This window comes from Barbus barbus (genome assembly GCF_936440315.1).
Source record: "Barbus barbus genome assembly, chromosome: 26".
Lineage (NCBI taxonomy): Eukaryota > Metazoa > Chordata > Actinopteri > Cypriniformes > Cyprinidae > Barbus > Barbus barbus.
In genome coordinates, this window is record NC_136754.1 from 18,276,553 (window position 1) to 18,291,706 (window position 15,154).

At 36.7% G+C, this 15,154-nt stretch overlaps 1 protein-coding gene across 1 annotated transcript; it reads left to right on the plus strand.

The window, feature by feature from the left end:
- Nucleotides 1-1,126: 1,126 nt before the first annotated feature.
- LOC306845829 (autoimmune regulator-like) lies at nucleotides 1,127-8,376 on the plus strand (the record flags this gene model as incomplete). Its single annotated transcript, XM_079378806.1, has 13 exons — nucleotides 1,127-1,273; nucleotides 1,385-1,559; nucleotides 1,641-1,784; nucleotides 3,189-3,254; nucleotides 3,354-3,467; nucleotides 3,631-3,770; nucleotides 3,925-4,046; nucleotides 5,238-5,304; nucleotides 5,474-5,593; nucleotides 6,346-6,467; nucleotides 6,560-6,632; nucleotides 6,708-6,791; nucleotides 8,296-8,376. The coding sequence occupies 13 exons, from the start codon at nucleotides 1,127-1,129 to the stop codon at nucleotides 8,374-8,376; spliced, it is 1,455 nt and encodes a 484-aa protein (XP_079234932.1).
- Nucleotides 8,377-15,154: the final 6,778 nt, after the last annotated feature.

The window sequence follows — 15,154 nt, forward strand, 5'->3', positions numbered from 1 at the left end:
GGAAAATCTCAAAGACATTAATAATTCCCACGCAACATTACAAATGCTGCATTAATGGCTAATCCAGTGCATTTATTGTGATGCACAGAGACTGGGATTCACCTTGGCGTGGAAACTATAGTCCTCAGGAGAGACAGGTGACTGAAAGTAGAGGCTCACATGATTGAGAAATCGTTTCTTGCCCAACTGTGGACTTTCCAAGCAATACCGCACAAATGAGCATAAATGCGAACAAATAAGGGGCAGGTATTTTTAACCGGCCTACAAGGTGCAAGTTAGTGTTTTAACTGTAAATAGAAATTCAATGTCACCACTTATCACAGCAGTCTTATGAATCAATGGCCCCTAGAGGCTCCAAGAGCACAAGAGTCATTTGTCCACCAGTCACAAAAAAGCCATGCCAATCACTGACAGCCATCACATCAAATAATAGGAAACCAGCTAGGAGATTACAGGTATCTCTAGTCCTCATCACCTTCATCTGTTGTAAGTACTATGTTAATTTTTTAGCATGTTTAACATCAGGAAACTAATCAATATGTACCATTATTTCTAAAGGTTGAATGATGACTGATAGTCTTTAATTATTAAGGTTTAGAGTCTTTGACCATCAGGGGGTCTGCGGCAGTACTGACAATTACTGGTTGATCCCTAACTGATTTTTGACAAACATAAAAAGGATAAACCAAAATTCAGCAATTATTAATAGACGTTAATTTCAATCAAAACTAAAGCTCAGCTAAATATTTGTTGCTTCATTAAATATATTTTAAATAAAAAATGAATGACTTTTTTTTTTTTACTTTGTTTACATTATTTTAATGAATAGTAATGTAAGCTAAATATGTAAATACATGAAAATGGTACTATACGCCTGTTACTGTATTATAGGTCTAGTTTAAAGTGCAACATTCAATTTTATGTAATATATAACAAGGGATCCCTTCTCTAAAAAAGACAGAAGACCTCTAATTTGTTTACGTACTATTTATGCGCATGATAAAACAATTGAATCCTATTTAATTAATATCTGAAGATATATTTAGTGCGCTCAGAACAGAACACCAGAGCCAGAATGTCAGTGTAAATTTAGTTTGTGATCTATATGCAGGACTCTTGAGGAAGCATGTCTAGGGTGGAAGGTTACGGAGAGTCTGACCTGCGCTCACAGCTACGAGCATGTAGGACTGAGATCGCTATGGCAATCCATGACCCTTTCCCACTGCTGTATGGGCTGGCTGATCACGACGTCATCTCTGAACAGATCCTAAGGGTGAACATTTTCATAAAAATTACATTCCTCAGCATAATTATAAATATGCGTAATCTTAGTTCATTAAATGCTCAAACAAGAAACTAATACTATTACCGATTAACACTTAAGGAGACTTTAGAGCGAAAGAAAAAGGACGGGATACACAAAGCTGTCTACTCACTGCTCACTTTGATACTGGACCAGGATGCCACAATTCTCCAGGGCTTCTGGAGCAATCTCTGTAAAGAGTACAATAAGGAGTGTTACCCAAAACTGGAATCCCTGTTTATGAACCTTCCCAAAGGTACAGTGCACAGGTCTGGCAAACAGAAGTAGGTTGGAGGATAAAAATTACAGTTTAAGTGATGATAATCTGATTTGGCAGGGTTAAAGCAGGTGGCCAGACATGCAGGGAACCCCAGGCTTGAGCTGCAGGTCCGAAACCAGTCAGGCAAGAAGAGAGGGGTGGCCGAAAAACAAATGACCCACCGGCCACATCACACCAAGAAAGTCTTGACCTCCAGCTCAGGTAGACACTGGCACACAGAGATATTCATAATTCATATTTTTATATTCAAAAATATGTTCTAAGGACATATTCCCATTACGTTATGGAAACGTTATATTTGAGTGTTCTCTGTACATTCAATAGGTCAATTAAAAAAAATGTTTAGAAACATTTTTCTTGGTTATGTAAACTTTAAAGATAACATTAAAGGGATAGTTCACCCAAAAATGCAAATTCTGTCATCATTTACTCAACAACATACCCTCAAGTTGCTCAAACTACAACTAGCCTAGTACAACTACAACTACTGCTTCAGAAACACATTTCATAAATAAAGCATAATGTATTAAAAAACAGCTAACTTTGTTAATAGACGTTCTATTAACATTATTGGAAGAATGTTTGTTCATAACTTTGAGAGAACATTGCTAGAACGTTCTTCATTGTTCTGAGAATAGCTGGGCTGGAGAAAATAGTTTATTTATTTTTTTTATTTTTATATTTTTTGCTTTCCTGACACTTATTTCTACGACCTTGTGATGTGACAGTCAAGTTAGGTAGTTTTCATTTAGTATAAGCCAAACAAAATAGCAACCGATTACTATTTATTAAAAACTGCTTACGTTTTAGGTGTATTACTAGGCCTAATGTACCATTTTTACATTTCCGGTGATTTCAGAAGCGGAAGTCATAATAGTTGTGATAAATGAAAACTACAATAAAGTTATTTTGCATTCCCAAAAAACAAAATATAAAATCTACAATAGTGTTTCTATATAGCCATCCAAAAGAGGAAAAATTTCAAGATTGATTACAGTGGCCAGCCGTTTACAGTTTTCTGTAGCCTAAATTAATGCCAGTATTACAACACAATAACAAAATAGTACTATAAATGTGTCTACATTTTTTCACAGAAAAGATTCCAAAAAGTGCGATTTGTGATGTTTGAATAATTTAACAGTACACGATTCATTCTTTTACCATTCATGTGCTACGTAATATGTCACTTAAATACAATAAATTGAAATAATTAGCTTTGTACATGCAAGGTTAAACTGCACCTTCCTCTCTGTTTTGTGAATGAGAGTAACGTTAGGCTAGTTCTTCAGTAAAAAGTTTGCCCTACTGTTTTCATCACGATGCACCTACAAATGATCCGCTGAACAAAGGGGTAATGTTTACTTAGACTAAGACTAACATTTAAATGCATATAAAATAAAAATCTCATAAAAATACTAAAGCTACTTAGCAGTGTTGTCTCAACAAATTGTAAGAAAACCACGAACCACGTGATATTTTTACACTCAAAAAGGTGAATTAGGATTTATAATCTGAGGGAACACGTGTCAGTTTGTATTGCCGTGATGGGATGCTTCTATGTGCAAACATGATAGTCCTGATAATTCAATGTCTTCACTGTTCCAGGAAGCAAAGGCAAGCCGATGAGAAAGACAGATGGTGCAGCACTTTCTCAAGTCTCAGTGGGAAACGGTAATCACATGTTTGTGTAAAGTGTGTCATTAGAAGACTATGCATTATAGTAAATGAATGAGATTGCAGATAAATAAATATATGATTCCCAAACTGCAGGGGTTCAGGCTATATCTACCTCAGTCCAGAGGGCCGTGACTGTGTCTGCCAGTGAGCATCCCACTGGCTGCGGGACAGTGGAGGGGATTCTGATCCAGCAGGTCATTGAGTCTGGTGAGCTCAGCACACTAATACAGTATTGACAGACTGTGATGAAAGCCTTTACTTAGCTAATGCTTTAGCTCTTAGTGTGTGTTTTGATAGTGTAACATTGCCGTGTAAACGCTTTGGCGGTTCACTTTGGCAGCACAGATGTCTCAGCTGCTCTCTCCTGCAGGAGGTGCCAAAAAATGCATCAAGGTGGGAGGAGAATTCTACTCTTCTGGCAAACTGGATGAGACAGCTGGAGTGCACAAGGCACAGACTGCACAAAACTATATTCACCAGCAGGGAGAGCCAAGCACCAGAGTCATGGATGTAAGTGATCGAAATTCGTTCGTCTCATGGAAAATTACAGATGTTGAAGATGTAGAAAAACCTACTTGAAAAAAAATTCTGTAGGCATAAGCGGTCATGATTTTAACCTGGTACAATAGGTAAATCACATTGATGATGCATACTTTATGTCCAGGTCGAGCATAATGATGATGAATGCACCGTATGTAAAGACGGTGGGGAGCTCATCTGCTGTGATGGATGTCCTCGCGCCTTCCATCTCACCTGCCTAGTGCCCCCCCTTACCTCCATACCCAGGTACAGATTAGTCATGTGACGCACAGGCCACTGACCCTACCAAACATAGAGCTGATCTATGACTGCGCTCATCATTATTCTTTAGTTGTGCCCAGCTTAAATCGGTGTTGAAAATCTACATAGAAGGATACAATAAAAAATAATAATAATAAAATGAAATTATTGGTATAATCATTGAAATTAAATATGAAATAATTTTGTCACAAATTTGCAATTAATTTTCAATGTCACAGACTTACTTGTGACAAGATTTATGTTTATTTCCAAGTTTAAATAAGATTTAAAATAACAGTTTAGTGTGGTTTTCAGACTTTTAGATGGGTCTCAACCAGAGATCCAGTACCCACTAGGGGGCCTCAGCAAACTTTCACTGGAACAGTGGGATAATTTACAATTAATCTGAGTTATATTATTAATTAATCTGTAATATTATTAATACATCCTTAAAATTACAGACTAATATTATTCATTTGTGATCCTGGACCACAAAACCAGTCTTAAGTCTCTGGGGTATATTTGTAGCAAAAGCCAAAAATACATAGTATGGGTCAAAATGATCCATTTTTCTCTTATGCCAAAATTCATTAGGATATTAAGTAAAGATCATGTGCCATGAAGGTATTTTGTAAATTTCTTACCGTAAATATATCAAAACTTCATTTTTTATTAGTAATATGCATTGCTGAAAACTTCATTTGGACAACTTTAAAGGCGATTTTCACAATATTTTTTTATTTTTTGCACCCTCAGATTCCAGATTTTCAAATAGTTGTATCTCGGCCAAATATTGTCCTATTCTAACAAACCATATATCAATGGAAAGCTTATTATGAAAGTTTCATATGTATAAACATTTACACTTAAGACTGGTTTTGTGGTCCAGGGTCACATTTGTCTGTAATTTTAAGAATGATGCCAAATTTTTCAAATTAATATATTTTTATTGATACAACTTTTTTAAATAAAATACAGTAATTCATTTAATAAAATTATTTAAAAAAAAGCATAAAATCATGCATAAAATAAAAAGAATGTGTTAAATAACTGTTGTTTCTGTTTGGTTTTGTTATAATTATATAAAATAGAGATGAAAATATCTTAACATTTATGGTGGTGGGGTTTGAAGATTGCTTTGCACAATGGGGGGCCTTCGAGTCAAAACAGTTGAGAATCAGTTGTGTTTGTTTTCAGTGGTACCTGGCGCTGTCAGCTATGCCAAAGCAACAGAGCGAAAGACAGAACATACACCTCTTTGCAGGTAAAACATGACAAGAGTAACATTAAATCTACTGAAAACAACATTTCCCTTCTAATTGAAGTCGCATTACAGACAATCACACATATATGAACCGTCATGACTAGTGATGGAAGATTATTAGTAGTCATTGCAGTAACATCTCTGCTCTTATTTTTAGCCTGCAGTTCAACCTCCAGTGACAGAGACAAGCTCCAGCTCTGCTGTGGACTTCTCTTTCTTCTCGTCTTTGTCCTCCACTTCACTCTCCACAGTCACAGGAGGCAAAAGTGTTCAGCCCATGGGTCTCCAGGTAAAACTTCCATGTGACTCAGTGAGACACAGTGACTGAGTACATGAGAGCACCACATGTTCACACCAAGGATGATAGCTATAACGATAAATGTAAGTTAAGTATAACATTTTAATAATCGCTGGAATCACTCTCAGAAGGATTTTTATAGAGCTGATGAACAATAAAAACATGGACAGCCAATAAGAATCCACCCGATATTAAACAGCTCAAGCATTTAAAGCAGTAGACGACATTACTGTGGTGTGCTTAACTGAATGTTACCATACGTTAGTGGGGATGCTAATATAGTTGTTATAGTTATCTTTATAGTTATCGTTCTTTGTCTAAACACGCCTCTATGAGAATAATAAACTCCACACCACAAATATAATGAAAATGACACAGAAAAACAGTGTCACTGGAATTACTTTCAGTTTTTTCCAATTGATGAACAATTAAAAGCATTGACAGTCAATCAGAATCTGCATGATTTTAAAGAGGTCAAGCCTTTAAAGCAGCAGATGACAAAACTGCAGCACATTAAACGGAAGTTATTGTGCATTGGTGTAGATGCTAATACAGTTATCATTACAGTTTTTGGTATGAACGTGTCTTTACTATGTGTGGGGAAGTAATTCATCCAAAAAAAGAAGATGTGAAATCTTATATACACACCCTCGTGTCATTTCAGTTGTCTAAAACATCTATATCTCTGACATGTGGCAGGATTGTGGTAATATTCAGCTATTTATATTTTTAATCTCTGTTAGTCTTCAGATGGTGAAATGGTTGGGATGAGGATGGCTTGTGGAATTTGCCACCTTACCCGAGGAGAGCTGATCACGTGCCCACAGTGCCTGCAGAGTTATCATGCCCTCTGCAATTTTTCAAAGTACTGATGTTATGTATAATAGAATAACTGTGAGTTCTATTATGCTTTGTATCTCAGTCACTCCTTCTCTCTTCCCCTATTTGTCTTTTCAGTGGAAGGTCAAAATGTAGAAATTGCTGCAGGTCTTGGGGCCCTGAAAGTGAAACATCTTCAAGGAGTCTTCAGGTAATCCATATACACTAAAACAACACTTTAGGGCCAGCTGACCTCACATGTTATTAGTCTGGTTTATTCCCACAGGTGAGCCAACACATGACTGATCAGGGCTTAACGCCATCAGAGCAACTGCTCATCAAAGATGAAATGGATTCTATAATGGGGGAGGTGAGGTCATGTTTTTCTATAGTATAAAGTGGGGGGAAAAGTATTTGATCAGAAAAACGCATTTCAAAAAATTTATAAATTGATTTGCATTTTAATGAGTGAAATAAGTATTTGACCCCTTCGCAAAACATGACTTAGTACTTGGTGGCAAAACCCTTGCTGGCAATCACAGAGGTCAGCTGTTTCTTGTAGTTGGCCACCAGGTTTGCACACATCTCAGGAGGGATTTTGTCCCACTTCTCTTTGCAGATTCTCTCCAAGTCAGAAAGGTTTCGAGGCTGATGTTTGGCAACTCGAACCTTCAGCTCCCTCCACAGACCGGATTAACGCCAGGATACTGGCTAGGCCACTCCAGGACCTTAATGTGCTTCTTCTTGAGCCACTCCTTTGTTGCCTTGGCCATGTGTTTTGGGTCATTGTCATGCTGGAATAACCATCCACGACCTATTTTCAATGACCTGGACCTGACGTTACATGGCCCAGTCCATCGTCCCTTTGATGCGGTGCAGCTGTCCTGTCCCCTTAGCAGAAAAACACCCCCAAAGCATAATGTTTCCACCTCCATGTTTGAAGGTGGGGATGGTGTTCTTGGGGTCATAGGCAGCATTCCTCCTCTACCAAACATGGCGAGTTGAGTTGATGCCAAAGAGCTCGATATTGGTCTCATCTGACCACAACACTTTCACCCAGTTCTCCTCTGAATCATTTAGATGTTCACTGGCAAACTTCAGACGGGCCTGTACATGTGCTTTCTTGCTGCAGGATTTCAGTCCTTTACGTCGTAGTGTGTTACCAATTGTTTTCTTGGTGACTATGGTCCCAGCTGCCTTGAGACCATTGACAAGATCCTCCCGTGTAGTTCTGGGCTGATTCCTCACCGTTCTCATGATCATTGAAACTCCACGAGGTGAGATCTTGCATGGAGCCCCAGTCCGAGGGAGACTGACAGTCATTTTGTGTTTCTTCCATTTGTGAATAAACTGTTGTCACCTTCTCACCAAGCTGCTTGGCGATGGTCTTGTAACCCATCTCAGCCTTGTGTAGGTCTGCAATCTTGTCCCTGACATCCTTGGACAGCTCTTTGGTCTTGGCCATGGTGGAGAGTTTGGAATCTGATTGATTGATTGCTTCTGTGGACAGGTGTCCTAATCTCAGCTCTTAACCGGTATAAAAGACACCTGGGAGCCAGAAACCTTGCTCATTGATAGGGGATCAAATACTTATTTGACTCATTAAAATGCGAATCAATTTATAACTTTTTTGAAATGCATTTATGGATTTTTTGTTGTTATTCTGTCTCTCACTGTTCAAATAAACCTACCATTAAAATTATAGACTGATCATTTCTTTGTCAGTGGGCAAACGTACAAAAACAGCAGGGGATCAAATAATTTCCCCCCCTACTGTACAAATAAATTAATAAATGCATGTGAGTGATGGAAACTGTATATACATGAAGCCACAGATGAGATGCCTAACAGGATATTTGTCTTGATGAATGCAGAGCTCTATAGATGGGCTCCTGCAGTGGGCTTTCCACAACATGTCACGTCCTCTTTCTGAGTCTCAAGGCTATTTCCAGTGATTCAGTGAGTCCACTGGTTCATCTCTGCTGTGCCCAAACATCACATTTCAGTATAGAGGTTCCTCCTCAGTGGTAGCTGGTCTAATAGAGCATACAGATTCAATAATGTGAAAAAAAAAATAATGCTTATCCATTTCACAGGTTATTTTTAGTTTTTATAATCTATAGATCACAAACGGTTGTTGCTATACAGGGTTTCCACCAATTATTGTTTTATTTGAAACTAATATTTGGGAAAAATAAAATATATACAATACAAAATATATTAAGATAACTTCACCCAAAAGGTAATGTTCAGCTAAATGTTTAATTTTCCCTCCCACATTAAACTGTATTAAATACAATAAAAATGTAAGTATATGTACATCAATGGTATTAGACGGATGTTATTATAGACCTTAAACAGGGTATACAAAACACTGTATTGAATTCTACACAGATGAAAATGAGGCTGTTAGAAAGAAATAGAACGTTGCTTGTGAGTATACCGTGTCGTAACATTCTAGACAATGTAATGTAATGTTTTTGTCTACTGAGAGTCTTTTGGAAAGATGTTTGGTCAGCTGAACAATTGACATATCGTTATACAACAGTTCAATACACTGACCACACACTGTTCTCTAGTCCCTCACGGTCTTGATTTCATTCATGTCAAAAATGAAATAAGCCAGCAAGGTCTATAGAGGTCCCTACTATCCACCAAGGGGTCCATTGGCCTTGGTTGAAGACACTTGGTCTAGGTAATAATGAAACCTGGATTTTGATGAAATATACAACAAGGACTTAATGTTCTGTAATGTCAACATGCATGTGATAACCTCCAGATATAAAACAATGGCAAGAATAGATGAATATATTTCTGTTTCTGCCTAGCAAACATGAAAAACGTGTTCCCATTTTTATTAAAGACCCATGTATTCACCACTTTCTTCTAAATGCGCAAGTGTGCTTTTGTGTGTACCTGTTAATACCTACGTTATGGGGACCTAATGTCCCCACAAGGACACTAGTAAATTTTTACCTTGTGGGGACATTTTTTGGTCCCCATGAGGAAACAAGCTTATAACAGAAGGATCTTTTTGAAAATCTAAAAATGCAGAACGAGTGGTAGATTTAGGGATAGGATTTGGTAGGATTTAAGGGGACAGAAAAAATACAGTTTGTATAGTATAAAAACCATTACATCCCCATAAAACATGGAAACCTATCATATGTAAGTATGTGTGTGTGTGTGTGTGTGTGTGTGTGTGTGTGTGTGTGTGTGTGTGTGTGTGTCAAAGTGCCCCTATGTGGGCCTTCTGTGCTCTTCTGAGAATGATTTTGACACATCCCATGGAATGCATGGTCCAGAGCCAAAGCTGTCAGTTTTCCTTTTTGGCCTCCTCAGGAGACAAAAGAGAGTGGGAAAAAGAGAGAGGAAGAGAAGACGCGAGAAAGAGAGCACTTGGAATGTTAATGAGAACCATGTGGGATTCCTGGAAATGTGCTGTTGTTAATGTCAAAGCATCATGTATGTCAACAAAGAGCAAAACTTCTTGTTTGCTTTCATAAGGCTTCGTACAACAACAGTGAAGTGATCCGTGCAGTGGGAATTTATCAGAAGTCTGTTTATAAATGTTTTCTTCTACCTCAGTCTTTAAAGTGTGTGAATGCTCGCTCTAGGGCAGATGGTGTTGTGACAGGCCAGGGGCCAGACGTTGTTGGAATGTTGCGGGGTTGCTATGGATACCTGTCCTTTAAGGCCCAACAAATAAGGAGCGGGGAATGTATTACGGTGGACCTTAAGTCTCAGTGGAGCATGAAGGAAAATGTTTTTATACGAGAAGAGATTTGGCAATGCAGACAGCATGCATCAATGAGACAGGATACACCACAGGCTGGTTCTGTTTTATCTCCTGCAATGCCAAGACACTTCATGTTTATGATGTGCTAGTCTAAGCTTTCAGGCAGCTTTTATATATCAAAGAGATTCTATATTCTTTATGTCCTGTCGTTGATTTGTAAAGTCTGAAACTGATGCCAAAAGTCTGCCTAAAAGCAATACAAGTAGTATATGAAGGAAATAAAGAAGGGCACAAGCATTTGTCAAATGAACCTAAACTATGATATTTCTTAGCTTCCATTCTAATGACAAGAAACATTTGTGAAACGTAAAAAATGTGAATGTAAAATTAGTTTAGTTTCTGATTGAAAATTAAAGTGTAAATTTTTCAGTGTTAAAATATCCTATTCCAGCCTTAGATGCAGAGACAGCTACTGTATGCATTATTTGTATCCCTGTGAAAACTCTGTTTTACATGCATCCATGACCAGCTCGACACACAGCAACACTGGTCCAACCACTGGTGTGAGTTTGGGGCCAGACTATCTGTTTGTTCAACCAAAAGAAGACTGGGGCAGAGTTCAGGAAACAAGTTTGAAAACAGTCCTTGGCCACACATGAATATGCATATTTCCCTACTATATAGAATCCATAAAACAGTAGGTGAAAAGCACCTGAATGACGACCTACTTCTGGCGATTCTGAAGTGCACAACCAAAAATTGGACAGTTTACTACAAATGTAGTACATATAGTATGATGTCCAGATTACATCATACTATATGCATTCATACTATACAATCTTTTGTTGACCGGCGTAAAGTAATTTCTTACTCAAAATAAGTACCTACTTAAAGAGTATGCAATTTTAGATGCAGTCCTTATTTTTCCATTTGCTTCTAGTTTTATAAACATTGCGCTTCAGCTTTAAAAGCAATTGGATTTTTTTTTTATTTGCTTAACACTCATTTATAGTGAAGCTTCTGTGGCACTTAAACCTTGTTTGAGTGATTGATGTGCACCTCTGAATCTGCAAAGTGAGATTTCACTGCTGAGGTAAAATCATTAAAGACACTATGAGTGGCACATGCACAGTGATGTTCTAGATTAACATAAAAGGTCTTTTTTAGTCACCCGCTTAAGTTCTCGGATGAGTGATCCTTATCCTTCAAATTCTGGAACATGGCTGAGACCTGCCCAGAGGAATTAACTGTGTTAGACTATGCACTTTTATTACACTTCTGCAAATCCACATTGTTCATTTACCTGACCTACAAATTCCAATTATCCTTCAGTCACTGTCAAACTGTCAGTCTTATCGGCAACCCCATCCAGATTCACAACGGGAGTGTTTGAGTGTAAAAATTAATCATTGGTTAGAAGCAATGATGCACCTGATGCTCTTCTTTTTTTTTGCTGCCACCATAAATTAAGTTTTGAGTCTTTTCCATGCTGAAACAGTTCCTTTGATTCATGCATACATTTCAAGACAAGTTCTTTCAGGTTTTTTTTCTATTTGAAAAGAAGGCATGACCTCAGACCTTAAGAGCTCTCTTTCTCAAATGTTGCTCAAGCTTCTCTGATTCACCCGCTATGGCTTGTACCCAGGCCCTTTTCCATTCATAATTACTGCAATACAGAATATTGCACAGTCCTGCACATCTATTCCAGCTGGAAAGATAATTATTGGAGTCTAGGCACATCAGCATGAAAAACCCAAGCTATCCCTAATAAAAGCATAGAACTTCTGCTCCCGGATCTGCATTTACTGGAATGACTCCCTAAATAATGTCAAGTAGTTCACCTGTTTTAAATTTGCTTGAAACCCCATGATCAAACTGCCTGTTGGAATAAGAAAGTGAAGATTGGTTGCAATGCATAGCAATAATCCCAGTGTGAGCTGCATCTCATCTCTGACAAATGTTGCGCAAATCCGCATTGAGGAATGCGAATAGATCTATAAAAGTTTAGGAGGTATGTATTCTGCATACCTTCAAATGAATGGTACCACAATTATGCAAAAACAAACAATGTATTATCAGGAACCACATGCTTGTCATTTCTCCATATACTTGTCATGTGTTTGCTTGAAATAAGCCAGAGTTACTCAGTATATGTTCTTTATATAACTGTTTTAATTGATTCAGATTTGACGCTTTTCTAAGAGACATTTATGTTTTTATATGTCAGAGTCTTAGCATGTTTTTGTTTAGTTTAACCAAATAAATTGACACTGGTGATTAGTGGGCATTTTTGAAAGGCACAGATGTTATTATCACTTTTAGATACTTTTTCAAAGTTGATGTTTTGTTACCCTTCTTGTCCTCGCCGGATGCGCACTGTGAGTTTCCCGTGATATGCTGTTGGTCATGCCCTTCACATTCCTGCCGTAATTCCCACGCTATTGCTCACACAAATACTCAAAACACATATTTGTTTCAGCCTTTGCTAAATATTTGCAGTGTCCTTTGGCTGATTTGATTGTGCTGATGTTTTGAACAGTTCCTATTGTTGTGAAGAGGATGTTATAATTCAGTGGAACTATGGCTAAAACGGATATAATGAAGGCTAAAAGAATAGTTTACACAAAAATCAAAGTCCTATTTACTCACCTTCATGTGCTTCTAAACTCGTATCACTATTTTTTTGTGGAACAAAAACAGGAAATTTCCAAGGAATCTCCTGCTCAATATAATGAAATTGAATGAGGTGCTGTCAAGCTTCATAATGACAAAAAGCACCCTAAAAGTATCATAAAAGTAGTTAAGACACATAATACTACAATAATTACTAATACTAGGAAGTCTTGCAATGTGATGAATGTAACATTCTTTTGAGTTGAATCTTTTTTAGATCATTCATTTGGAACATTTGATTAGCTAGTTCAAAACTTATCTAAATGATTCATTTACATATTGGATTGAATCAGTTCTCAAGTTCAACTCACTGATTCAGTGTGATCGAAAAGAGTATGAATAAAAGCCCAGTGGAGTGGAAGATTGAATTACAACATCTGTCCTTCAGCAGATTATAGGACACAATTCTTTAGAAAATACTTTTATTAATTATTAACACTTTGATGGTGTTTTGCATCCTTTTTAAAGTTTTCTTGGTTTTGAACAACACAAGTGTGAGTAAATAATGACAGAGATTTTTCATTTTTGTGTGAGCAAAACTAAAGGTAATAGAGAAGAATATACTAACAATACAATTTGCTCACATGTTCATCTGTTCATGAAATAATGCTAATTCAGCAGATGTTTCACAACCTTCAGAGATTCGACAAAGTTTTGACAAAGAGTTTATATTGTAATAATTTGAAGGTGTCTTGCAGGTTTTTCTTCTTTAGTTGATGTATTGTATCAGGCCTATTTCCTTAGATCCCTTCTGTTTTCTGTTACAAGATGAATGACTCTGTTTTACTTCCATATAACCTCTGTTATATAATGGCAGACTGGTCAATATCAGCCTGCATGAAATGCCTGTATTTGTGCCTCTTATTCACTGAAGTGTAACAGGACACAGAGAACTAGGCTGGCTCCATGTAAACAGAGCCTTTGCTCACATAACTTCACCCAGTTGAACAGCATCTCCCCAGTGGAAAAAAAAGCTGGGTATATTCTCAAACAAATGTTTTGGCAACAAGTCAGACAGCACGCACTTGCACAATACAATCTGGGTCCAGATAATTACCAGAAACTATGTTTCTGATAAACTATATATAGTTTATAATATATATATATATAGTTGTGGATCAGATTTATTACATTACAAAAAGCCAATATAATGTAGGAAAAACTAGATTATCAAAGCATGTTTGTATTATCCCACACATTATCTTATATTGAGTTAAAATGGTTTGTATTTAAGGAGATTCTTCCACAGTGGTAAAAATAGTCTGCTTGTGTGCCTTCTACACAATGACTCTTTTTCAGTGGGACAAAAACTATTTTAAGGTCACTCAGCTGACAGTTTCTCAGCAATAAAGAAGCTAATGTGCATTTTTGTGGTATTTTATATTATGTTTGCACACTGAGTACAAAACAGCTGAGTTTAGACACCATTTGAAGCAGTTTCGGACATGACATTCCGTCACACACACACACACACACACACACACACACACATCTGCATTATTTGTCCACTATCTTATCAGCATGCAAGCACCATTAAAGATAAAAAGATGATTCATGTAGTGCTGAACACTACAAGAAACTCACCTGTAAACACTGAACAACTTTCATTGGCAAATTTTGTGGAGTATGTAACGTAGCTTATGTCATGCCCAGGAGGTAATAAAACTACAATTAAAAAATATTAATTAAAAATGAAAACTTACTGATTCTTAACGTTTAAATACTGTATATATGTTTGTTTGTTTTTTGGAAAGAAAATAATACTTTTATTCAGCGAGGGTTCATTAAATTGATCAAAAGTGGCAGCTAAGACATTTATAATGTTACAAAAATGTACTTTTAAATAAATACTGTTGCTTTGAACTCTGTATACATCAAATAATCCTGAATAATATAGGCCTATGTATCACAATTTCAATACTGAAAATAACAACAAGTGTTTTATGAGCAGAAAATCAGCATATCAGAATGATTTCTAAAGGATCATGTGACACTGAAAACTGGAGTAATGGCTGTTATCCCATCACAAGAATAAATTACATTAAAAAAGTAAAGTAATTACATTACTAAATAAATGACATTTACAAAAGAAATATATATACTTCTGTGTATATATAAAAATGTATATATACACTTGGTGAGTTGAATAAGAAAATAGTCAGCTAAATACATTTTAAAGAGAGATTTAGACTTTTTTTTTCAGTCTAGTAAACTTCATCGCTACTAGTACATCTATTTTTTAAAGTTAGACAGATTGTTCACTCAAACCCATATTTAATTTAAATTTTTTACAGTGTGTATTTGTGCTATTTATTTTGTTA